General features: G+C 38.1%; 1 protein-coding gene and 1 long non-coding RNA gene across 3 annotated transcripts in view; one reads left to right on the plus strand and one right to left on the minus strand.

Moving 5' to 3' along the window:
• The window catches only part of zbtb20 (zinc finger and BTB domain containing 20), a 109,109-nt gene that overhangs the window by 67,088 nt on the left and 17,144 nt on the right, over nt 1-24,877 (plus strand). For both annotated transcript variants that reach the window (XM_036580637.1, XM_036580634.1), the window contains 3 exons: nt 13,419-13,581; nt 17,604-18,877; nt 19,388-19,700. In XM_036580637.1, coding sequence (XP_036436530.1) covers nt 17,624-18,877; nt 19,388-19,700 — 1,567 coding nt within the window. In that variant the 5' untranslated portion in view covers nt 13,419-13,581; nt 17,604-17,623. The remainder of the gene's footprint in view (nt 1-13,418; nt 13,582-17,603; nt 18,878-19,387; nt 19,701-24,877) is intronic.
• Nucleotides 125-23,025, minus strand: LOC118814832. The gene is made up of 3 exons (XR_005007763.1): nt 22,974-23,025; nt 21,686-21,797; nt 125-153 (listed from the first exon to the last, which is right to left on the minus strand). It is a non-coding gene; the product is annotated as an uncharacterized LOC118814832 (long non-coding RNA).

Below are 24,877 nucleotides of genomic sequence, written 5' to 3' on the forward strand. Positions count from 1 at the left end.
TTAACTTCCCTTTTTCTCTAAGAGAAGAGCAAATAGTGAAGCTGATGCCTATGGATAAATATATGTCTAAAGCAAAAAAATATATATATATATAAAAACTTACTAGTTTTGAGCAGCAAACAATGTCTCAGCATATGTGTATCTTCTTCAGTCCTGTTGGAAAAGCATAGCAGGTTTACTTTCTTAACTTGAAATGGACATTAATATAGGATAATATAATAATAAATGTTTCCCAAATAATTTTGGACCATTTCTGTCTATTCATTGTGAAATTTTAACATAATACACAGAGTTTTTAAATTAGACAAAAAGGTAAAAACAGCACAGAAACAGAGATCCAAAGATTTTCACGCAACAGCAACGATATTTAACAATTACACAGAAGCCTCAAAAACTAACTCGAATATCAGATTTTTCAGTGTTTACTGTGTCACTCTTTACCTTTATTACAGCTCACATTCTTTTCAGGAGACTCACTTTCAGTTTATCAAAGAAATCTGCACCTCCAAAGTTCAGTCTTAGAAGTTGGTTGATCATTTTCTGAAGTAATCAAACCCATTCAGTGATGTTGAGGTTTGGACTCTGGGCTGGTCAGTCCGTTGTTCAGCTTCTTTGTTTGATTTGCAAATTTTCTTCTATCCTTCTTTCTCAGCAACAGAATCATGAAAAGTTCTGTTTATGTGATGGGGGCAGTTTTGGTGTCTACCAGGTTTTCCAGGTGGTTGTTAGGAGCCCCATTTTCTCTGTTGGTTTTAATCATTTTTGGAAACTCATTATTTTCCTTTGGCTTTCCTCTTCCTTATGCAAGTTCATTATCTTACATATTTGGTCACAGTATAATTCCATAGGTGGAACTGTTTTTTATCCTAAAACGTGGAAAATAGTGAAAATAAAGGGAAACTTCCTTGCGTCTTTGCTAATGAAGAGAAGCAGAGTTACAGAAAGTCTTAAGAAGCGTAAGAATGCTGTCACGTGATGAGGACCAGGGCCATTCCAGCTTTGATCACTGTTTTATTTTTTTTTCTCTTTCATCAAAACCAGCAGTGTCTTTTAGAGCAGTCACAAGTATTAGTGATGTACAAAGAGTCTTTATAAGATAATGTTCCAAGGACAAATACAGTATGTCTGAAACAAAACCATTTTGTACCCTACAAGGTTTACGCCTCGCTCTCCGGCAGCTGTGCCATTTGAACCCACCCTAAAAAGAAGCGACATTTTATTTCAACGGCCTAGAATTTAATAGAAGATTCCAACATGAGTAAGCAAAGAGCTGTGAGCATTGACCCTCAGACATGTAGAGTTATGGTCATTTGGCTTACAATCCCACAGGCTCAGTATTCAGCTACTACACAGACTTCAGTGCAAAGTTATTGAAATGTGTGTAAGCGAAGTTTAGACCAGCCAAGGGCTTCTGGCCATTTATAGTTAAATGTAATTACATAAATACATAATTACATAGTTCACTGTAAAATATTTACTTGTAAAATTACAGTAACTACCTGGCAGTTTCTCTGGTATAATGCTGTTTATTTACAGTACTGACACTGTAATTCACAATTACATTGCTGTAATCCAAATATACAGATTATTTTCCTATTTTTTATTTACAGAGATTAACTGTTTATACAGTAAGGAACTGTTCATCTACAGCACCTGTGCACTGAACTGAAATTCCTATTTACAGAATAATACTGTAATTATATAATAAAGTCGTCTGCTCTAGAAATCTTAGTGCTACAAGTTTCATATAAGTATGACCAATGGTGAACCATGACTATCAGAGTTAGTCCTTCAGTTCAGGCCATAAATGTGGTTAAAAACAAGGAACGCGTCTACAACAATGCTAATTTCTACCAGCGCTACTATGAGATTCTAGTAGTATGTTAGTGCTACATGAACATTTAGGCCATTTAGATTAAACATGGTCATCTGAAGCTTGTAAAAGTTTTATTTGAAGCTTGTAACAGACATTAGCATCTGTTTGAGCTTCTATATATCTGTTTTATAGTGACTCTTTCAGTGCAGAGTTCTGGTGTAGAGCTGCCGCCACTGTTTTCCATTCGTAACAACTACCCGAATCGCTGCTTAGACTACGACTCATATCGACTATAAAATTTTGAATCTCTTAAAGGTTTTGCATCTTCATACATTTCTGAGTGCTGACAGATGATGTTCCAGATTGAGCTTTAAGATCATTTGGTGCTGCTTTTCCATATACCACACATGAAACTTAAACAGAGCAGAGAGGCAGCGTTTTGTTTTTATGTACCAAATATCTGGAACACGTTACCGATAAACATCCATCAGGCTCCTTCTTTAATAAAACAGTTAAAAACATATTTTTTACTTTAGCATTAAACTAGTTTTTATTGTTTCCTTTGTTTTTACTGGAAATTTACTGTTACTTTTACTTTTTTGTCAGTTGTATTTCATTGTATTTTTATTTAAACCTATGTTTTGCTTTTTACTTGTAATTATTATTAATATATCCACTTTTCTGCTATTTGTTTATTTCAACTTAGATAATCTTTTTTTGTCTTCTTTCTCTGTTGTGTTTACTTTGTACTGTGAAGCACTTTGAGCTGCATTTTTAATGTCTGAAAGGTGCTATATAAATAAACATTATTATTAAAACATTATCATATTCACATATTCATAGTCAGTTATGTTCCAGATAGGCCTAGAGTGAATTTCTTCCTCACAAAATTGGTCCCATTGTAAATCTAAGCGTAACTGGTTGATTCCTCTATCACCACCTAATGTTGTTGGTAGTTGGTATTGAATAAACATGTAAGGCCTTGAGTCCAGCTCCTGGAGTCCTAACCAATAGGAGAACTTGCTTGGCTGAATCTACAAAGACACATTCCTGACTGGTTAACTTCAAGATGTTTTACAAGATCTTTTTGCTTCCAACCAAAATTAAACAATGAAATAAGAGTAAAATATCACTATAGGATGAACTGCTTTAACAGAAGCACAAAACATCATGTTGGAACATGTATTCAAACATGTATTTAGGTTAAGAATAACATGTTTAAATAAATGAATATTTTTTGTGAAAGAACTGTAGACGTAGAAATGAACAGAAGCAAGCAAGGGAATGCAGGAAAGCTCCACCCCATCACTAAATTATTCTGCACAAATTAACGGTCGCTTTCCCAGTATCCACTGCAAATAACAGTTACTTACTGTAAAATCTGACATTTTACCCTCCTTGGCAAGAAGCTCATCAGGTTTTAAAGCGGTGCAGAGTTTCTGCTATAAATGTATAGGTTTTTTACAGCATATATGCACATGCAATGCAATTACATTCTGTTCGGACTTATTCAAGTCTGCACTTCTGGCTTTTTAGTTTGTTTCGATGCCAAGAAATGGCAAAAAGATGCCAAAAATGGAAAGAATGTTTTGTTTATGCAAAACAAGCCTGTACACACAACAATGACTTTTTATCAAATTCAAATCATAATAAAATATGTCCTCTTCTGCTGACAGACAAGTGTGGACGGAAGGTTTGGAATCTGTACTTTCCACAGTGTCTCAGAGTTACGATAATACGATAAAAATTGTAAGAAAAGGCGTTTCAGGGAGGACATGCCATACAAGACTGTTTTAGAGTTTGTTTCGTTGATCAAGGAAATGTGGGACTGGGTTTACAGATACATGTGGGTGACTAATATGTGTGGACTTACTTAAAGCTATGTTTGGGATCAAAATGTTTATGTGTCGTGATAAATATACAGATTAACAGAGGGATCAGATTGTTCTTTCCATTTGATAAGAGTTGCAGCACCTGTCGTGAGACTGTGTTGTGTGCTATGAGGTCATAGGCCGAGGCATTTTGTGCATGTGTTTGTATATGCCTGTGTTTTCACCATATAAAAGTCATGGTTTAAAACTGTTTATCTGGGCAGTCAGTGTGTTTCGCCGGTAAAAAAAGACTATATTACATTAGAATAGTGATATATATATAAGCAAACATAAATACAGTAAAACATAAGAAGAATGGGTTGTTTTCAGTAAGGTTTTCGTCATGTTGGTTAGATACAGTTAGAAAAACACAGTTTTGGTTCCTGAATTCTCGCTGCTTTTCAGTCATCACATGGATTTGTTCAGTTTCATCACCTCATTTAATTTAAACAAGTTATTTTAATTATTTACAGTTATATTTTTAGTTATAAATTCCATTATTTATATATATATATATATATATATATATTTATATATATATAATATATATAAAATTTTTATTTTTATTTTTTTCTAAGAAAAGCAAGAGTTTCTAAAACTGGATTTCAAAAAATGTATAATTTTTGGTGAGATTACTTCAGAAAATTATCAACCAACTTCTAAGACTGAACTTTGGAGGTGTGTCTGCAGATTTCTTAGAGAAACTGAAAGTGAGTCTCCTGAAAAGAATGGAAGCTGTAATAAAGGTAAAGAGTGACACACTGAACACTGAAATACATATTCGCTGAGGCTTCTGTTTAATATCCAGTTAAATATGCTTTTTGCCTTTTTCTAGCACTGAAAAATGAATAATTTGTCAGTTTTGACTGAAAATTAAACAAAAGAATGGTGGTCTCTGAATTTTGCGCAGCACTGTATAAAAATTATGCTGCTTTCTTTGTTATCAGTGGTGATAAACGTGATTTCTTAAGGGTTAAACAGGCCGCATTTCTGTCTTTCTGTCTGCCATCTTGCTTTTTGTTTCGGGTTGTAATGAATGGCTCGCATTTCAGCTCTCTTCTAACCACACCCTCGTTTTCTTTTGGGTTTTTTTCTTGGTTTTAAACGGACAGAGTGTTCTCTCTCTCAAAGACGCATTACGTGAAATCCCCATAATGATAAAAAATTGACTTTGTGTGTCTCTCGGGCCGCGGAGAGGAGCGCGATTGATCTTCCTCAACTTTCATCTCGCTGCCTTTACTTTTTTCACATCGAGGCAGAGACGCACCCACACTTCTACAATTTAAACTGTGATAGCGTCACATTTGGCAACGCAGGAAAAGTCCTGGCACCTGGTAGACGCTGACAGTTACTGGTTGCTCCATGTGTTGGCACACACGCACACGCACACACACACACACACACACATACACACACACACACATACACACACACACACAGGCAAATATGGAGTGATCTGGCAAAGAGAGCAACACGTACATTCCTCAGTGCGTATCGCAGCAACAGCTTTATGACGTTTGTGCAATTCTCGGTACAGTACGAGCCTTCAAATTCTTAACCGTTTGATGGTCAGAAGAAGAGCAGCCAAAAATCCCCAAAACAAAGCAAAACAAAAAAACAACAAAAATGTTTTTGGAAGCGACTGTGTGCGTGTTCACTGTCAGTCAGCATGTAGTACACGTTATGAAATTATGATTAGATTTTGAGATTTCAAAAGCCCGCATTGTTTTTTTTCGCGAACGCTTGTTTTTTGTGAATCTGGTTGCACATCTTTTTGGAGGTCATAAAAAAGTCTTTAATTACATGCATCTGTCCTGTCTGCCAGGGGCTCCTGCGAATACAATGGAAAATATGTGAGCACAAATAAAGCCAATTTGAGGAGGGGGGGGATAAATAAACAAATAAACAAACAAACCCAGCACTGGTCTTTTTAGAAAAAAGAGACATCTGACGGATAAGAAAGACTGAAATCAAGCAGTTACGCTGTCCGCTGCTAATTGCTAGGCAGCCGTCACACGCCGGAGCTGCTCGCGTCTTTTTTGCCTCGTTTGCGTGACTGAACGGCTGACTTTTCACAAAACTGGAAAAGAAAAGGAAAAAATCAATTTGACTTTTTTTTCTCCTTGTTTGCTTTTTTAGTTTAAGCACTGGAGCTTTGAGGCTAACATAGCTAACAGGTCATGGAAGCTAATATAATATCAAATAGCAGACATACTCATTGCCTACGGATACAAGTAAAAATGCATGCTAATGTGGAGGTTAAAACACTCAGTACTCAAGGGGGCGCTAGAGGGGTCTACTGTTATTCCAACAGCCTCAACAGCTGAAGGTGGACAGTAGAGGAGAGCAATTTGCTTTAGCTGCTCTGCTGGAATGGAAAGGCAATAAAGCATCATATATGTGTTTGTTTATGTAAGCAAACCATTTTTGCATGAGACTAAACTGTTTGTCTGCTGTGGCAGTTGAGAAAGCACACTGGTGGTACAAGAGCACTTGGACAGGTTTGGCAGTTGTTATAGCGCCCCATGTTGTAACACTCAGAATGCAACTCGCGCGTGACATTTTTTTAACGCAACAATGCACAAAAATGTGTCCGCACAGCTAAAAGTATCTGCGTTTGCATCCTTGTATGAAGCGTGTTTCTGGCCTAAATGATCACTGTCGCCTCCAACTGTATGAAGTTAAAAAGCAAACTCTAATGAAATGATCTCTAATTAATTACTTAATCTCCAGACTTACTTAGTCTTGATTTCTGACGCTGAATGTCTATATACTGTTATCTGTAAACATGGACAACGTTGCCTGTGTTCGCATAGCTAGCAACAGCTACCTAGATGTGTTTCTTGTTTATTCTGTTGAAGGGCAGTGTTTTTATTGCTTTATTCTAATATTAATGTGGTTTGTTTTGCCTCCTTCTATATTGTATTATTGATTTGCAAGTAACTATGAGCTATATAGATAATATATAGAAGTGTTGTTATTATTATTATTATTGTCGTTGTTGTTATTGTTGTTGTTTTATTACTATCTTGAAGCTTGAACTTTGTGTAAATTTAACTATTTTGTGTAAATTTGAGAAAATTGTGCAAACTGGATTTTTTTGGCTGAGCTGTTCCTTTAAGAGTCTGAGTGGCCCAGCTAAGCAAGCATTGCTACAAGCTTATATTTGGGATGATCATGTTCCTATGGCCAAAGCTCTTATGAGTCATCCTAAAGTGAATGGGACTCGTGGACTGTGTGTGTGTGTGTGTGTGAGTGTGTGTGTGTGTGTGTGTGTGTGTGTGTGTGTGTGTGTGTGTGTGTGTTTGTTTTTGTACATGTTCAGACTTTACCCACAAAAAAACAAGGCTAACGTACAAGTCTAACAAAATGCTTTAAAAACAAAGTGGTTTAGAAGCGTTCAATTTTTGAAGCTGAAAGAGAAAAAACATTTCCCTTTGTTTTTCTGAGGTTAAGTTACGGTTAGGGTTATAAAACTAAAACTAAAACTTTTTTTTTCTTATTCTTCTAAAGCTAACACTTTATATATAACAGAATTGTTATATTGAGATACTTACATATATATTATACATATGGACCATACAGCCCTGTAGTATTGCATATATGCACTTGATAGTATTTATCTATAGGCATTATTTGCATATTATTATTACACACACACACACACACACCACACACACATTTTTTTTTGGGGGGATATTTTTATTTCCTACTTCATTTGAACTTGGCAGTTCTCCTTTACATTAGCTGAAAATTTCATGATGATTGGACCAATAGAAATGCTCCAAAATCACCTAGAATGAAACCTCTTTACATTAATTTACATTTAAAGTTAAGTTAAAAACGTTTTTGCCCTCTACTGTGAAGTTACTATTTTGGAGATACTTGTTTTTCTTTGGACAGCAACTATGTGTATATATATATATATATATATATATATATATACACATACATGGGGCATATTATTATTACATGTACACAGCAGATGTATATGTATGGCGTATGTATGAGAGTATGTCCTGATGTTGTACATAAACAAGTGCGTGTGTGTGTGTGTGTGTGTGTGTGTGTGTGAGAGAGAGAGAGAGAGAGAGAGAGAGAGAGAGAGAGAGAGTTTAGAGGGCATGTGAGGACACCAGGCATGGAGTCTTTAGCTGGGCACAGTGGCCTACTGAGGATGAGTGTGCCGCTGATGGCTGGGGCGCTAGCGTGACGTAGCAGTCTAGACTAAAGAACAAGGCGAGTCTCCAGCTAAACATTTAACTGCAAAAAGAAAGAGAGAGAGAAGAAGAGAAAGGAGAAGAGAGAGGTTTGGGAGGGCCTGTGCGCCTCAGGTTGAGCGTTTGGAGTCTCCACAGGGCTCTAAATGTTATTTATAGGCGTTTTAGTCACTTATTTGTGATGCTGCAGTCTGACAGTGTCATGTTGTACTTTCCCCTCATCTCCGATGTATGAATGTAGGTTAGGCCATACAAAATTAAAGAATTATATAACGGGCCGTGTCTGAGGCTGGGGTGCTCCGAGCCCTTAAAGCGCTAGCAGTCCACACTCATGCTCATGTCATTAGCACCGACTCTCAGTGAATGGAGCAAACACGGATTACCCTCATGCTGGGCTCAGAGACGGATGGAGTCAAATGAATAGTCTGTCTAGTGTTGCTAATTGTCATGAGACTTGTGTGTATGTGTGCACGTTTGTTTTTGTACGTTTCCAGGACAAAAAATGTCCTAAATGTAGTAAAACCGGATAAAACCAACCCCTGAAGTGCTTTCTACAAAAACTCCATGTTTAATTTTTTTTAAACTGAAAGAACAAACCACTTTTTAAGATTAGGGTTAGGTTTACAAAATTCTTATTACATATACAGCGCTGGGCAGAAGTCAGACCACCACTTCTTTATTTTCCGGTCAAAACTGCCATCATAGTACAAATTATTCATTTTTCATTCATGTGTCAGAAAAAAGTAGAAAACATTTAATGGCCAGTTGCACAGAATCCTCAACAACTAAATATAATTTTATAATTTAAATTTTTTTCCAATATTCATTGTGTCATTCTTTATCTTTATTACAGCTTCCATTGTTTTCAAGAGACTCACTTTCAGTTTCTCAAGTAAATCTACAGACACACCTCCAAAGTTCAGTCTTAGAAGCTGGTTGATCATTTTCTGAAGTAATCAAACACATTCAGTGATGTTGAGGTCTGGACTCTGGGGTGGTCAGTCCATTGTTCAGCTTCTTTGTTTGATGTGTCCGTCTCCTTTTCTCAGTGAGGTTCTTCTTGACAGCTACACATCCTGTCAGACCCACAGCGCTGAGTTGTCTTCTCACAGTGGAAGGATGGACAGAAACACCTGTGGTGTTTATCTGATGGGTGCAGTTTTGGTATCTAACAGGTCTTCCAGGTGGTTGTTAGGAGTCAAATTTTCTCTGTAGCTAGTTTTAGACACTTTTGTTTGCTGAGAAATAAAGAGTAAAGGGTCTCTGACTTTTGCATAGTACTGTGTATATAAAATATCTGTGGGGCTTATTATTATGATTATATAGAGCCGTGTTTCTTAATGCTGATCCATCATACTTTCAATTATTTTCCATCTCATCATAGCTGATCCAGCTCATCACCTGATAATAAAGCCTTTCATGAGCTGGATCAAGTGTGTTCAGGCAGGGAATAGATAAAACTGTGCAGGACAGTGGGAACCCCAATGAGTAGCAATAAGAAACATATAGCCACTGTCCAAAGAAAAACATGTATCTCATTGTTTATTTAGATGCATCACTTAAACTCTGCAACTGTCCTTTACATGATATGAACATTTCCTGATGATTGGACTAGTAGAACTGCTCAAAATTCATTTGGAATAAAATCTCTTTGCAGTGACCTACATTAAAAGTTAAGGACGTTTTTATCTGCACTTTAAAAAGTTCACGTTTTTGGGAATGTGACAATATATATAATACATAAAGCATGTATTATTAATAAATATAGGTACTTGCATACATATAGTACATATGGGACATTAAATATTTAACGTAGTATTTGCAAATCTCTGCTGTCAGAACAAAACATCTCCAAAATGGTAACTTTACTGGAGAAAGAAAAAACATACTGTACTTTTAATGTAAGTCAATGGAACCAGAATTTTTTCCAAGTCATTCTGGACCGTTTCTTTTAGTCCATTCATCATGAAATTTACACACAATGTAAAGGACAACAGGAATTTTCAATTTATGTCAAAAACTGGAAAACAACAAAAATGGAGATACAAGGTTTTGTTCTGACAGCAGCGATATATATATATATCATACATTTGGGGCACATTATAATTACATACGTGTACATGTGTGTGGAAGAAGTGCCTTTTTTTCTTGTGTTGTTTAGCCAGGACATTTTTTCAGGAATCCCACTCAAATGTACGTTGTTGAACAGCGTATTGTGTAATCATTGCAAATAAAACGTGTTTAAAGAGAGATTTTGTGGTGGGACACCAAGTCCTAGCCTGGTTTTGTATGTGTGCATGTGCGCAAGCGAGCGAGAGAAAGAGAGAAAGAGGGTGTGAAACTGGATATCTGAGGAGAAATAACTGTAGTTCACTCAGATTGTGATGGTATGTTTGCACTGCACATTTTCCAAATGCTTTTTTTTTTTTTTTCAAAATTTAGGTCTTACATTGAGAGTTTTTACACAGAAACAATGAGAGACTCTATTTTCAGAGCGTGCCTGTGTATTGTGTGTGAGTAATGCTCATATTTTCTTTACTTATAGAGGAATTTTTTTAATCAGTCATGGTTCAACACATCAGAATGGGAATGAAATTGAAACACATTCTTAACCAGCCTCTCACAAACCCCCCAATCTACCCACGAGCCCCCGGTGCCACCACAATTGCGCATGAATCATTATCTTTAGTTTTCAGAACGCGTTAATAATTCCTCACTGCTCCACTTTTGCAAGCAGCTCGACTCAAAGCCTCTGGAATCTTCTCTAGATCGTCTGTTTGATGCAATCCTGGCTGTAAACTTATGCTGGATGATATATATCATCTACATTCTTAAACATAAAGGAGCCAAAGTGGGGTCTTTGGACGAGAACCACTTTTGGTTCACTAAAGAACCTTTCACTGGATGGCTCTCTGAAGAACCTCCATAGAATGTAAATGTAATTGTGTAATGTATGTCATTTACTGGGTACTTCGGATTGAAAAGACAATTTTAAATACATAAAAACTACATAAATAGTAAGCTTCCTTTCTGGAAATGTAGTTTGGTGTCATTTCAATAGGAATGAAAGAAGCTATAAAAGTCAACTCTGACATTTTCAATCTATATAATCAAATCAAATATTATTTCTTGATAACTCTGTTATCAGATGAGCTGCAAAACTGTTGTCTCTCTGTGTGAAATATTGAGACTCTGTGTTGAGCTGCTAGCGAGCAATGAGGGGAGAAAAGGGGGTGAGAACAACTGCAGTGTTCCTAATTTCAAACAGTCCTGTACAACTGCCACAATAAAAGTGAGCTTTTGACCACAATAAAAACACTAAATGTTGACCTGCTTGCTCACCACTGAAAATGAAAATCCAGTTCTGGTTTTGTAAATAATACACATTTTCATTAAAATGCATTCCATCAAAAGTATTGAAGAGAAAAGGCCTGCTAACGAAACTGAGGGAGCTCCAAAACAGGTGGGAATTGCATTTCACTAGCTGCTGTGAAAAAGGGGTTAATGTACGTTGCATCTAATACAGTGATACTGTGATATTTGGATAATATTGTGGTATTAAATTAAGCACTAGTATAGACCTTACGTCAGCCTAGCTGAAGCAACTGGGCATTCGGTTACCGTTCTGTGACCATGCTGAGATAAGAGGCCGCGTGTGTGTGGTAGTCCGGGGGTCCGGAAGGTGCTGCCTGGCTGCGGAGTGGCAGGTTTGACCGTCGGTTTCCTCTACAAACACACCTGGCTCAGGGAGTGTATGATTTCCCTCTGGCCTGCACTGACCCTGTAATCAGGCATGGTGTGTGTGTTTCTGTGTTCTCCATGCCGTAAAACCTGTGGGAAGCGCGCACACACACACACACACTCAGCCATGTCCTGATATGTGGCTAGAATTTTTGCTCTCACCTCAAAAACATCAATTCACTTCATTTCAGTTCAATTCAGTTCAGCTCAGTTTAGACTGTTTCAACTCAGTTCTGCTCAGGCAGTTAAATTCAGTTCAGTTCTATTCAACTGAGTTAATTTCAGCTCACTTCAATTCAGTACGATTCATTTCAGTTCAATTTGATTTAGCTCAGTAAAGGGCAGTCAAACTCAGTTCAATTCACTTCAGTTCATTTTAGCTTCAGTTCAGTTCAGTGCAGTTTGACTAAATTCTGTTCAGTTTCATTCATTTCACTTTTATTTTCAGTTCAATCAATTCAATTCCATTCAACTCACTTTCATTCAGTTCAGTCCCATTTAAATCATTTCAATTCAGTCCAATTCACACAACGTTGCAACTGTGTTGCTTCTGAGACCAGCAGCCATTGTGGTGTTGAACTTTGTGGAGATTTATGGAGATTTGGGGGTATTTGGTGTCCATTTTCCCCCCACATAAGAGTGTCCAGTGGCGCATGAAGGAAAGATTAGATGTTTTGGAGCTGGTTTTGTGTGGCTGTGAAGGGCGCCAAAGCTTTCTCTCGCTTGTTACTTCTTTCTTCTTTTTGCGCAGTTCTGGTGTTTATCTATCATTTGGGATCTCGTTGGCACTTTTCTTTCACAACCTCCTCACCCATTTGTACTCTCCAAAAAATCTCCAGAATAAATGAATTTTAAATTTCTGTATGCTAATTTTGAGTAGTCTCAATGCAGGTGTTAACCCCTTAAACTGCATATGGGTCCACATTTCGATTCCTCGCTCCATAACTGCATAACTTTACACATTAGTTTCGTAGTAGATGGTGAAACATTCATAGTAGATAGGAAATCATTTACAATAGATACTGAACAATAAGGCTGAATAATAAGGGGTTAGAAAATTGAAGGTGATTACAAGAAATGTTCATGCATTTGTATCCATATAAGCCCCTTTAGATATGCAGTACTGTGCAAATGTCAGAGACCACTCTTCATTTATTTAAAAACAAGTCAAAATTACCATTAACTACAAAGTATTCCATTTTCAGCTGATTTTTCCAACCAATATAATCAAAAATAATAAAAAAAATTATTCCCAGTAACTGTTATTAAATTAACTTGAACACTGTTGACTCTCTGTGTGTGAAATGTTACTGAGAAAAGGGGGAAAAAAAATAGTAAATCAACCAGCTTCTAAGACTGACCTTTGAAAGTGTGTCTGCAGATTTCTTTAAAAATCTGAAAGTAAGCCTCTTAAAAAGAAAAGAAGCTGTAATAAAGGTAAAGACTGGACACAGTAAATGCTAAATAATTTGATGTTATATTTGGTTGTTGAGACTTCTGTGTAATTTTCTGTTAAATATATGATTTCTGCTTTTTCTGACGATGTAAAACTTGTACTTAATGGCCATTTTGAATGGGAATTATTGATGAAATTAAATGAACGGTGGTCTCTGCCATTTGCCTGGTACTGTATATAATTTATATATTTTTAGTTTTACAGTAGTTACTAATTAATCTATTTTAATAGTAATAACTGAATAATAAGCCTGGAGTTTGAGGTGTGTAACACGTCTCCTCTGCTCTCTCGTCTGTGTGTGTGCGTGTTGGCAGGGCGATCGTGAAGACTGTGTGAGGTTTGGACGGCGGCCGAGAGAGAGATGAAGTGAGCGTCCGGCGGCTCTCCTCACACACTCGCCAGCACCAGCAAACCTGTAGCATCCTGCCCCTGTGCCTCTCACACACACACCACTACCCTACAGAGCGCCATCAGACTGTAAGTACACACTCACACGAGTGCAGTTAGTGTGATGTATACTGTACGTGACATTCACGGTGCTATTAGTATATACACTGTGCTATACACTGTATATACATTGTCACTGCTGTACTAAAGCCTCATAACTCGCTTTTACTTTTATTATTATATTCTTTTTACACCATTCGAAAACATTAGCTGACCTTTATGTTATCTGAACATTTCATGTTGAATGTGCCAATAGATTTCTCAGATTTCTTTACAGTGGTGGTGATAAGAACCAGGGGCCGCCATGACTACAACACAGATATAGACAATTTATTTACTGTCCAAAACCACCAGTGACCCTACACGTGTCTTCTGAGGTTACATATGGAATGTTGATGATGGTAAAATAGTAATAAATCTAAAAAGTTTTCTTTGAGCTCTGTTTTGCTCAGACTTCACATTTCTTCTCAGAACTGTCAGGCACTAAGCATTGTACTCATAAAGATTTCATGTAATAACTTTCTGAAAGGGAAGGCATCAAACTTTTTAGATGTTTGGTTCCCATCACCACCACTGTGAACAAGTTAAGTTTCTCTATGATTAACCATTTTACTTCAAACCACTCTGAATGACTTTGTTTACGTCTTAATCATTAAATTATGTAGAACTTTTGGAAAAGAGAATACTATAAGCTTGTACCTACACTATGTCTTGAATGTGCAAGTGTTACTGCCGAGCCTCCAGGTGCACTTAAAACATTTGTGTGGCTCTCGGGCCATTTTCAACCTCTCTTCATTCTTTAGAATTCAATAGGCTGTTTTTGTATCTGTGCCTTTAGGACTGATGTATGTAAATAACCTCTGTTCTGACTGGCTGATCCATTTACAAGTCAAACAAGGCATAGTTCAGACTGAAATGTACAGAACAAAACTGTAAAGTTTGCACATTAACTTTGATGCTAAAGGACTCCAGTCTGAATAGGCAGTTCTATGTATTCATGGTTGTGATGTCACAACCATGATGAATTCAGAACAGTCTGTCAGGTTCCATGTATGGAGGCAGAAGTGAACTGCATGTTTTGAAAGAATATTTACATGCTACGACAAATTTATTTATAGAACAAAGCAAGGAAAACTGAGTTTTGGGCCCTTTAAGTGCACAGACCCCACAGTATACAGAACAGACTGTAGACTCCAGGCCAGCAGGCTGTATATTTGCCTCTTTCATTCTCTCGTCACTTGAAAAAATCTACAAACATCTCGCCTCGTCCACTGTGCGGAATGAAGTGCTATAGTTTACATTACCAAATGCATCGTCCACTATTCATGCACACAAACAATACACAGTGTCAGCTAGACCATTCAGCCATTCGTGTGCACACCTTTTGTTAAAAAATAATAAAATAATGAAAAAGGCATCTAAGCGTTTGTGTTTGCTTGCGTGGAGTATCACACTCAAACATTCTCTTGGATTTTATGAATAAAAGTTTTCTCGCCGCCAACATTTACGCATTCAGGCCCTTCCTGGTAGTCAAGCAAGACACCCATGGATCACCGACAACAACAACACGGCAATCAATACCAAGTATTTAGAGACACGCTCGCTCACAAGTGTGCTCACACTCATACAGCTTTGACAGATTTTCACACACACACACCCACACTTGCACTTTCTTTCACTGCCTCTTTGATTCATCTGCTCAACCTTCAAAGTTAAAGATATTTCTAAGAGACTGCAACCTCTGTCATTCTTGTTTCTCAAAGCCTTCGTAGCAGAATTCTGTTGTTTGCCGTTTTTATGTGAGTCATGGGATTAAAGTATTGTAAAGTGACTGTAATCAGAAGTTCCAATGAGCCTGTGTTTGCCAGCAGAAGCTTGTTTTTATAACCTTTTAACACATCGCGTAACATTTAACTTTCTGCCTAACTGACGATGCCGCTAATTTGACATTTTCAGTTTGATAATTATGCATAGTAAACTCACCGTGCCTCTTTCTAATAGACTAATGATAATTTGGAGATCAGCGAAAGGTGTTGCAGAGCTAAAAGGGAACTTAGAAGTGGAGAAAAAAAAAGACAGACTTTATTTGAACGTGACGTGTTTCTTTGGAGAACGGAGCTTGCACAAAAGAAGAAGAAAAAGACAAGGAGTGAACTGATTGTGCTTTCAAGTGCAACGTGCAATGCTTGAGTGTGACTCAGTGAGATGAGTTTTCTCACAGACAGAGAGAGAGAGAGAGAGAGAGCGAGAGAGAGAGAATTGATGTCACCACTGTCTACAGCAATTAATATCAATTTTCAAATGTGTTTGTGTTCTCTCTGCAAAGACTCGCAAACAGTTTCAAAGCTGCGCCGTGATAAAAGATGAAGAAGCACGTCCAAAAGTAGACATTTTGTGGCCCGTGTTCCGTGGTGTTTGTTTGCATGGTTGGATTTTCTCAGATGGCCTCCAACATGTACACGTTAGGCACAGGCCCCTTAGGAAGGCTTCTGAAAATAATCCCCGAGAAGAAAGAGAGAATTTTTCATGATAGCATCGTGGCCTGATGATTTATTTTTGGTTTTAATTCATTTTTGATGCAGAATGGAAACACATGCCTCCTGCACAAACAACCATAAAGTAAACTAGACGCTGGCTCAGAGCAGCTCAAGAGTGCCACCTGTCTGCAAAAACGCTCTCAGCTTTGACTGACCCCAGCCACTCTCTTCATACTCTGAGCTGAGTCCTGAATGTTTTAAGCTGTTTGGCATCATTTATTTAAAATAGACTGGACTGGTTTAAAATAAGCTTTAGAAATGACATCTGAGGTGTTCGTTATCTACCGCTGACTGTTAGAGCGCAGTTAAAGCTATTATCTCTGTGCTATTATATTATTATATGGTATCATAGTATTCATAGTATTAGCCTTTAATTTTTAACACAAAGCCCACACTGCGCAGGCTAAATTAACACACTAGCACATTTCCAAAACTTTCTATTGGCCAAAGTCAAAATATAAATAATAATACTTGCTCTGGGCCAAACTGGTAGTTTAAATTCTTGAAAGAAAAATCAGTCACCTATTTTCATATCATAAATCAAATAAAGTGCTACATTGACTGGCTATTTATCTCTATGAGTGATGTATAACGTTGTTATTACATTTTATTTCAGTTGTAGCAGCAGCTTTTAAGTACAGTATGAGTGCACTTCCCTTGCCTTATTTACCTTACAAAACTGCAACACAGATTGGACAAAATCAAAATAATAAAACATCCAATTTGGAGCAAAACTCTGTAAATCTGTGACATTTATCTGTTCATACCAATAAACCTTTGAATGTAGAAGCAAAAATACACTGTACTTTAGGAAGTTTTGCTACTGTGTGTATGACGTATACCGTTTGAAGGCTAAATAAAGAAACCCCTTTCTTTCAGCAAAAAATTAAAACGACTTATTACTACTGGATAAAATTTGACATTTGTTCCTGCTATACATATCATATGATGACATCTATCATGTTGCAATTAACTGTACTGAATGTACAGGCACAAATTTAAGTGGGAGAAATTCTCATCCGTCCAAATCTGTGGTCATTTAAGGGAAACAGACTTTGGTAAGTTTAGCTAGTTTGTATAAAACTTGCATACTGTTTTAATGTGAAACAGGGTAACATTTGAGCTTTTAGGGCAAAGTCTTCAAAATTAAACCACAAGTCCAGCTGCCTTGACTCACTACTACTAGACGATTCATTGACCTGAATGACTACAAACTTTCGCAGATATTTTTCTCCTGTTATGAATCATGATAACATCTACCATGTTAGATTAATACCAGTTAATTCAAGATCAGGGCACAAATTTGAATGGCGGAGCTTTCAACCATGTCAGGCAGAGGGGAAAAACAAGCTTTAAAAAGCACTGTTCCCCCAAAAAGTTTATCTACTTTGTGTGAGACTTGCATACCATTTGAATGCTAAACAGCAGGACATTTTTGAAGCTGAAATATATTCAAATGTGGCCCATTCTTACTCATCAACGTTTGCATTTTCTGTTTGCCTATTTGCTGTTCAGGTGACATCAGTTGCAAGGGGATGACCGAGCGCATTCACAACATCAACCTTCACAACTTCAGCAATTCTGTACTTGAGACCCTCAATGAGCAGCGAAACCGCGGGCACTTCTGTGACGTGACCGTTCGGATCCATGGCAGCATGCTGCGAGCCCACCGGTGCGTTCTGGCCGCTGGGAGCCCCTTCTTCCAGGACAAGCTGCTGCTGGGCTACAGCGACATCGAAATACCGTCCGTGGTGTCCGTTCAGTCCGTCCAGAAGCTGATCGACTTCATGTACAGCGGAGTGCTCCACGTGTCCCAATCAGAGGCGCTGCAGATCCTGACCGCGGCAAGCATCCTGCAGATCAAGACGGTCATAGATGAGTGCACGCGTATCGTCTCGCAAAATGTTGGAATCGCTGCTCCTGGAAGCTTCCCGGTTGTCCCTGGAGATTCGGGACAAGATACGCCCCGTGGGACGCCAGAATCTGGCACGTCCGGCCCCAGCAGCGATGCGGAATCGGGATACATGCAAGCAACATCCCAGCAAAGCCTAGATCGGGTGTATTCTTCTCTCTACTCCAGCTGCACTGGGTTAGGGTTGCAGAATGGCACTCGAGGAGGCGAGCGCCCGCACTATGCTGCCGCCTCCGGGGCGACTGCTGGCGGCTACAATTCGGTCATCCCACTGCAGCAGAAGGAAGGTGGTCAAGACCCGGCTTGGATCACCCGCATCCACGAGCGCTCTCAGCAGATGGAGCGCTTCCTGGCTTCGACATCAGAGAGCACACACTGCCGCAAGCAGCCAAGGCCCGTCCGGCTCCACACGGGCAGCGGAGACAACGTTCACATCAAGCAGGAGCAGGGAGATGACTATGGCTGCTACGGGCTGGACGAGTGCCGGGAAGACAACGAGCAGACGGAGGGCGCCGACAGCGAACCGAAAGGTGAAAGCTTCGACTCGGGTGTCAGTTCCTCCATCGGCACTGAGGCTGACTCCGTAGAGCAGCAGCAGTACCTATCCGGGTTCGGCCGTGAAAATGGCGCCCAGGGCGAGGGAGGAACCCCTGTGCAGATCGAAGTCACCGACTCGTCCCCTGAACAGACCCAGGAGGCTGTGGAAGATAACAACGGACAACCACAGAATGCCGGCAGTGAAGTGGCCATGCTCCAGCCTCCGCCTCCTAACCCTGCCGGGCCTCCGTCCGTACCCGGTGGGCAACTGTACATCCGGCCCGGGGAGACACTGGCCAGCAACTTGCGCATGCCGCTCACTCTGACCAGCAACACACAGGTATGTGTTTTTTTTTTTGTTGAGAACACAAAATGACAAATAATAATGAATAAAAATGAAAACTAATAATGATATACTGTACACTTCTGTTTAGCTAAATAACCATTCAGATTTGTGCCTGTGAAGAACATTTTGGATGTTTTTCATAATGTACAGATTCTGTACCGATATAAGGGTTATTCCTAAAATCTTTACATTTTAGGGTTTCCGAATCTAAATCTATAATTTTATCTGCACTGATATTAAAACATTACAACTGGATTAACAGAATTGAACAGACTGTGAGAATCATGTTGCACTGAATAATTTCCGAAGGAATCGTAATCTAATTATCTGTCTATGGTAATTCATCACATTTAGTCACTTTGATAACTTTTCAAATATGATGCATTCTGGTAGTTTATTTCAGTATGTACTCACTCTCAGTGCTCTACAGCTTTCTTGGTTAATATGGAATTATCTTCAGCGGTAGAGTCTTCATTCTGGACACTTCTAAAATTTCTTATACAGGTTATGGGCACTGCGGGCAACACCTATCTGCCCACACTTTTCGCCACGCAGTCGGCCACCGAGAACAAGCCTTTCCTCTTCAGCCTGCCCCAGTCCATGGGCAGCCAGCAGCCCCAATTCGTGGCCGTGCCACCCCACAGCCTGCCTCCATTTCCCAGCGGCCTCAGTGGTGTTCCCCCGCCATCCGGGGCCCAGCAGCAAGCGGCTGCAGGGGTGGGACAGCAGGGTGAAAAGAAACCCTATGCCTGCACTCTCTGCTGTAAAACCTTCACTGCCAAACAGAACTACGTCAAACACATGTTCGTGCACACCGGTAAGCAACACTGACATCTCGTCTGCTTTTCTGCTCTCAAACAATTAAGGCTTTTTTATTATGTGTATGGCCCTGAAATGTCTCTTCTTACATTTTGCTTAATTATTTTTCACTTATAGACTATTGAAACACACAGCGAAACTGTGTGAAAGGGGCACACTTTAAACTTTATATATGTGCCATATTTGTGTTTTTAAGTAGATGAGGAGATATTTCATTATTCTTTGAATTTAATGAACATTTTCTGTTTTGGGTAAAGTCTTATTTTATGGGGGAAAAAACATTCTCTACATTTTTGTCATGTTTTAGTCATTTCAAGACATTTTCATTCATTATATGCATATCTGTGTAATTAATGATTTAAATTTAATTACATTTAAACAGTAATTACATTTAAACAATATAGCAAAATGATGAGTAATAATTAAACCTAAAGGTTAAGCTCTCTTAAAAAACAAATACACATACAAAGTAGAAAAATGTAGATGTTCTTTACACTTGATTTATTATTTAGAGACAACAGTCTCAGGGACAATTAAGGTAAGCAGTTAGGGTTTATTGACTGTTATGAATCACCCCAAATAGCTATTTTTCTATTTGGCTGCTGGTGATAAGATGCGACGTTACAAATGAGGCAATCCACTCATAGTGTTTTTCTGATTTTGGGAGTGATGAGCAGCAGTCTGGCTTTTGTTCTGCAGTATAGGCATGTCCTTCACACTCAAAATTTATCCTATTACAGAAAACTGAATGAGATTTTTTTAAACAACATTTAATGTAAACATTTATTTGCCTCTATTCAGAGATGAGTAAGCGGAGGTAGTAACCCCTTCTGCTGGAATGCGGTTGTGTATGTTGGGCTTCATTATTGCTGTGTATTGCGTTGGCTATCTGAGGCTGCAGAGCGTACAGAGGAACCAGATGGTAATCATTGATAGATCTGGGTGGTTTTTCCTGTATGTGCAGTGTGTTGCAACATCCTTGTCTGCATAGGCAGAAGAAATTATAAAGAAAGTCAGAATTGTATTGTTCTGGGGGCCTAAGCTATCTATGAGGAGTGGCTACTATGTCCAAAAATCATTTAAGGAGAAATAATGTAAAAAATGTAAAACTCAGTTACTGTTATTGACCGAATAATCAAAATTCCCATCTTTAATGTACTGTGTACAGTAATTTCCAGTCATAACAGCCATTAAGTACAAGTTGCTTCTTTTTCAGTATCAGGAAATAAGCATGAAAAACATTTAATAGAACATTATTCTTCCACGCTTCCAAGGCAGCTTCTTCTTGTTTGATTTCTTCTTCTTTTATCAATTTGCTTTTCTCCATGAGGTTCTTCTTGACAGCTACACATCCTTTCAGAGCCATAGCACTGAGTTGTCTTCTCACAGTGGAAGGATGGACAGAAACACCTGTGGATGTTTTCAAATCTGAAGCAGCTTGATTTTCTCCTCTCTCTCAGAGATGAAAGCTTTAAGTGCTGTTTATCTAAGGGGGACAGTGTTGGTGGTCTATCAGGTCTTCCAGGTGGTTGTTAGGAGCCCCATTTTCTCTGTAGCTTTTATTCATTTTTTCAACTCTAGTTTTGGAAACTCCTGGGTTTTTTTTTTTAATATTTTCCTTTAACTTTTTCTTTCTTTATCCAAGTGGATTATCTTATATCTAATCTTCTCAGAAACATCTCAAGAAAAACGAATAACTTGTACTTAATGCCTGTTTTGACTGGAAATTAAATAAATGCGGAGTAGTCTTTGATTTTGCACAAAGCTGTATGTATTGACGTATCTACATACTGCTATATCTGAACCTAAGCTTAACATCAGTAACAAGAACCTTTACTTTTTCCAGTGAAAGCTATAGTTTATATGTAGAAAAAAGTAAAATAAAGCACAAACACATGCACACATACACATCTTGCCGTATCAATTAGTGAATGGACTGTAGCTGTGGCTCCGTCTACTAGGCCTAAAACTGCAGAAACTCACAAATGTGAAGAGTTCCTCTCAGCACTCTTAAGAAGTCACCTCAGGTCAATTGCTTCTTACTGCCACGTCTCGGGGGCCCAGAAGTGGTCATGTTCACGATTCAGTCTTCACTCTGTAGAGTAAAAGAGCACAATAATTAGCACATATCAGTGGTCTATTAACTATAATTAACAGTTATTAAGGCATTGCTTGATCACAAATCACTCCCGCTTTCTCGTAGGACTAGATAGGATAAATCTGATTAACAGATACGGCAGTGTTTACTGTGCCTAAAATGCCAAAGAGATTTTAGAACTTCAGAAAGTCACAGCAGGACGCCCAGCTTCAGAAATATCACCATTTACATTCAGTAAAACATGTTGATCAGTGATTCCTGGTTTTATGAGTCACTTACAATATATTATATTTACAATATAAACATGAATATTTCTCATTTTCACAATACCTCCAGTAATTATGGTAACCTTGGTAAAGATTAGAGGAAAAGACTTGAAAAAAACTTTAAAGTTTGATTTTACTGAACTTCAGATCAGTAAACATTAACCCGTTAATGTCTACATCCAACAGTTTGTTTCCTTCGGTCTACATGTTCTCTGAGCTTGCCTGTTTACAAATCTGAAGATTTTTTTAAAGTGATCCCACCATATGACTAAAGTTGTTAAAAATTAATTACCTTTTCTAATGAAATGTAGCCTTTTGGTCACATAGGACTACTGACTTTAATACACATGTAGAGAAAAACATTCTGACACTGACAAGTATGAAAATTACATTTAATCAGATAAATTCAAATGAATATTGTTACTGTATTTATAACTATAGCAAACAGTTATAAATCACTTCAAACCTTTTCTTTATACATATAGGTTATACTAATTGGTTATAATTAGCATGTGCATGTGTATGTATGATTAGTATGTTGTTGCTGTTGGACAAAAACAACATATCTCTATTTTAGTCTTTATTTTTAAGGATCTGAAAAATGCCAGCTGCCATTTACATTCTGTTACAATTTCATGATGAAAGGCCCAACAGAACTGATCCACAATGACTTTGGAAAACAATCTTGTTCCAATGTCTTCCACTGCAAGTTTTTATAATTTGTCCAATTTATTCAATTGTTTTTTCAAAGTTTTTTTTCATGACAGCAACTGCACCCTTATAATTTGCTTGTTCTATAGTGCTGTTTTTATTTAAATTATATTTTATTAAGTCCACAACAACGCTATATCCTTTTGTTTAGCTCTAGCTCTGTTCCTTTAGGAGCTTTGCCTGCATATAAACTTACTTTCCGGCTGTTTTTCTTGGCAGTTAGTTGAATGTGTGTTGGTCTTAAGTTGCTATGCTAAAGTGAAAGTGACTTTAGACCGTGTCCAGTACTGTGGAATGTTATTTTTTTATTATATAACAGGGCTGTCGGACTTTGACCTCTGGTTAGTCATCCAGCGTGTGGCTGTAGTCATACCCTACCATAAAGAAGCTACAACACAGCGCAAGTGTTATTTTAAAGGAACAATAGGTCCCAGTGAATTGGTGGATGGGTGAGGTGTCGGTGGAATCGGCCCTCATGCGGAGGTGCAGTGAAGCTCTCTATGTGTTATATACACAAGAAGAGATAGATTGAGTTTATGTGAGATTAAAGTCCGTAACGCACGTCACTACTCTGAGGATCAAAGGCTTCTGATTGGGGAAATGCGCATAATAATTAGCACTTCATGGACATGAACCACTGGAAGATCTGCACTACATTAATAAGGAGATAATATAACTTTCTAATTAACTCTGAATATTAATATGACCTTTTTAACCATTTCTCACTGAACCTCTAAAGAAATGCCACGTTACCTCTCAAGGAGAACTGTTTCTCGGCACTGAACCTGACCAGGATTTCAGAAGAGAGAGAGAGAGAATCTGTTATTCAGTTGAATTCAATTCATTTTTTTTTCTGTGTAGCGCTTTTTACAATGGACAGTGTCACAAAGCAGCTGTACAGAAAGTATCATAAGGAAGGAAGTGTGGTTTTGGTAAAATGATGAACCAAGAAATCTGAACCAAGCTGGCGGGATTAAAGCAGCAGTTCAGCAAAAAGAAGAACGAGTAGTTAAACATGTCAGCCAAAACATGTTTGGTGTCTGAAGTTTGCTTATTTAGCTTTACACTAGAGCTACGAGGCTGATGTAGCAAACAAATAATGGAAGCTTATACAGTAACCCCAGAAAGTATTTGGACATTTGATCCAATACTTAAAACTGTATTACTTTCGCTGTGTTAGGAAACAAAATGACAAGTGACATTTATTTTAGACTTGTTTTCTTTTTCGGCAAAGTATTCTTTCAAAAGGCAGGTGGTGTTTTTAAGATTATTGTCGTTTGAGCAATTTCAGCCCTGGACTTGGGGCCTCTGGTTTTGGGGCCACCTTTTTGGGGCCATTGTATCTCACTGATTAGCACTGCCTTAAACTGTTTTGCACTGGTAAATAACTTCTGCAATCTCAGAAATAAGGTTACTAAACTGTCACTGGGGCAGTGCCCCTCTTGCCACTGGGGTGGTCATCTCAAGGGTACATCTCAGTACCTTCAGTCAGGGAACATAACTGTACCATAATCCATTGAAATTATATTTTCTAAGTTGTATTGACTTCACACACCCCGTCCCGTCTCCAGGCAACTAAATATTAAAACATTAGCTTATGAAAAGGAATAAATATGCACGTTTTTACCTGGGTGCACAACTGGAAACCAATGTTATACCTTTGAAGGTACATTTACATTGTTTGTACCTTGATGAATGGAAAACGTTCTGGCTGCACAGAACCTTTATTTCTAACAGCGTAATAGACTTGATTAAGTGGTTTCTGACACTGTAAAACACTGTTATCCAGAAAACATCAGCAAACATCTTGAAACATGAATTTTGTTCATACCTTTAGTCCTTGTTTCTACATAACAGTGTTTTATACAGTGTCAGAAACCACATAATCAAGCCTATTAGAAAAGACCAAACAATCCACACAATTTAAGGCAACTGTGAAGCAGTTTGTAAAAATAGGAAATGGCAATTTTATGTTTTTTGGTTTTTTTTTTAAATAAACGTATTGTACTCCAGGAGAGCAGGATATTTAGACAATGCTGTATTACTGCGCTACAATATGTACATTTTAGTAATTTTACTGCATTTGTGACCCTCTGCAAA

This window comes from Colossoma macropomum, unplaced genomic scaffold, assembly GCF_904425465.1.
Source record: "Colossoma macropomum unplaced genomic scaffold, Colossoma_macropomum, whole genome shotgun sequence".
In the NCBI taxonomy this organism is placed as follows: Eukaryota; Metazoa; Chordata; class Actinopteri; order Characiformes; family Serrasalmidae; genus Colossoma; species Colossoma macropomum.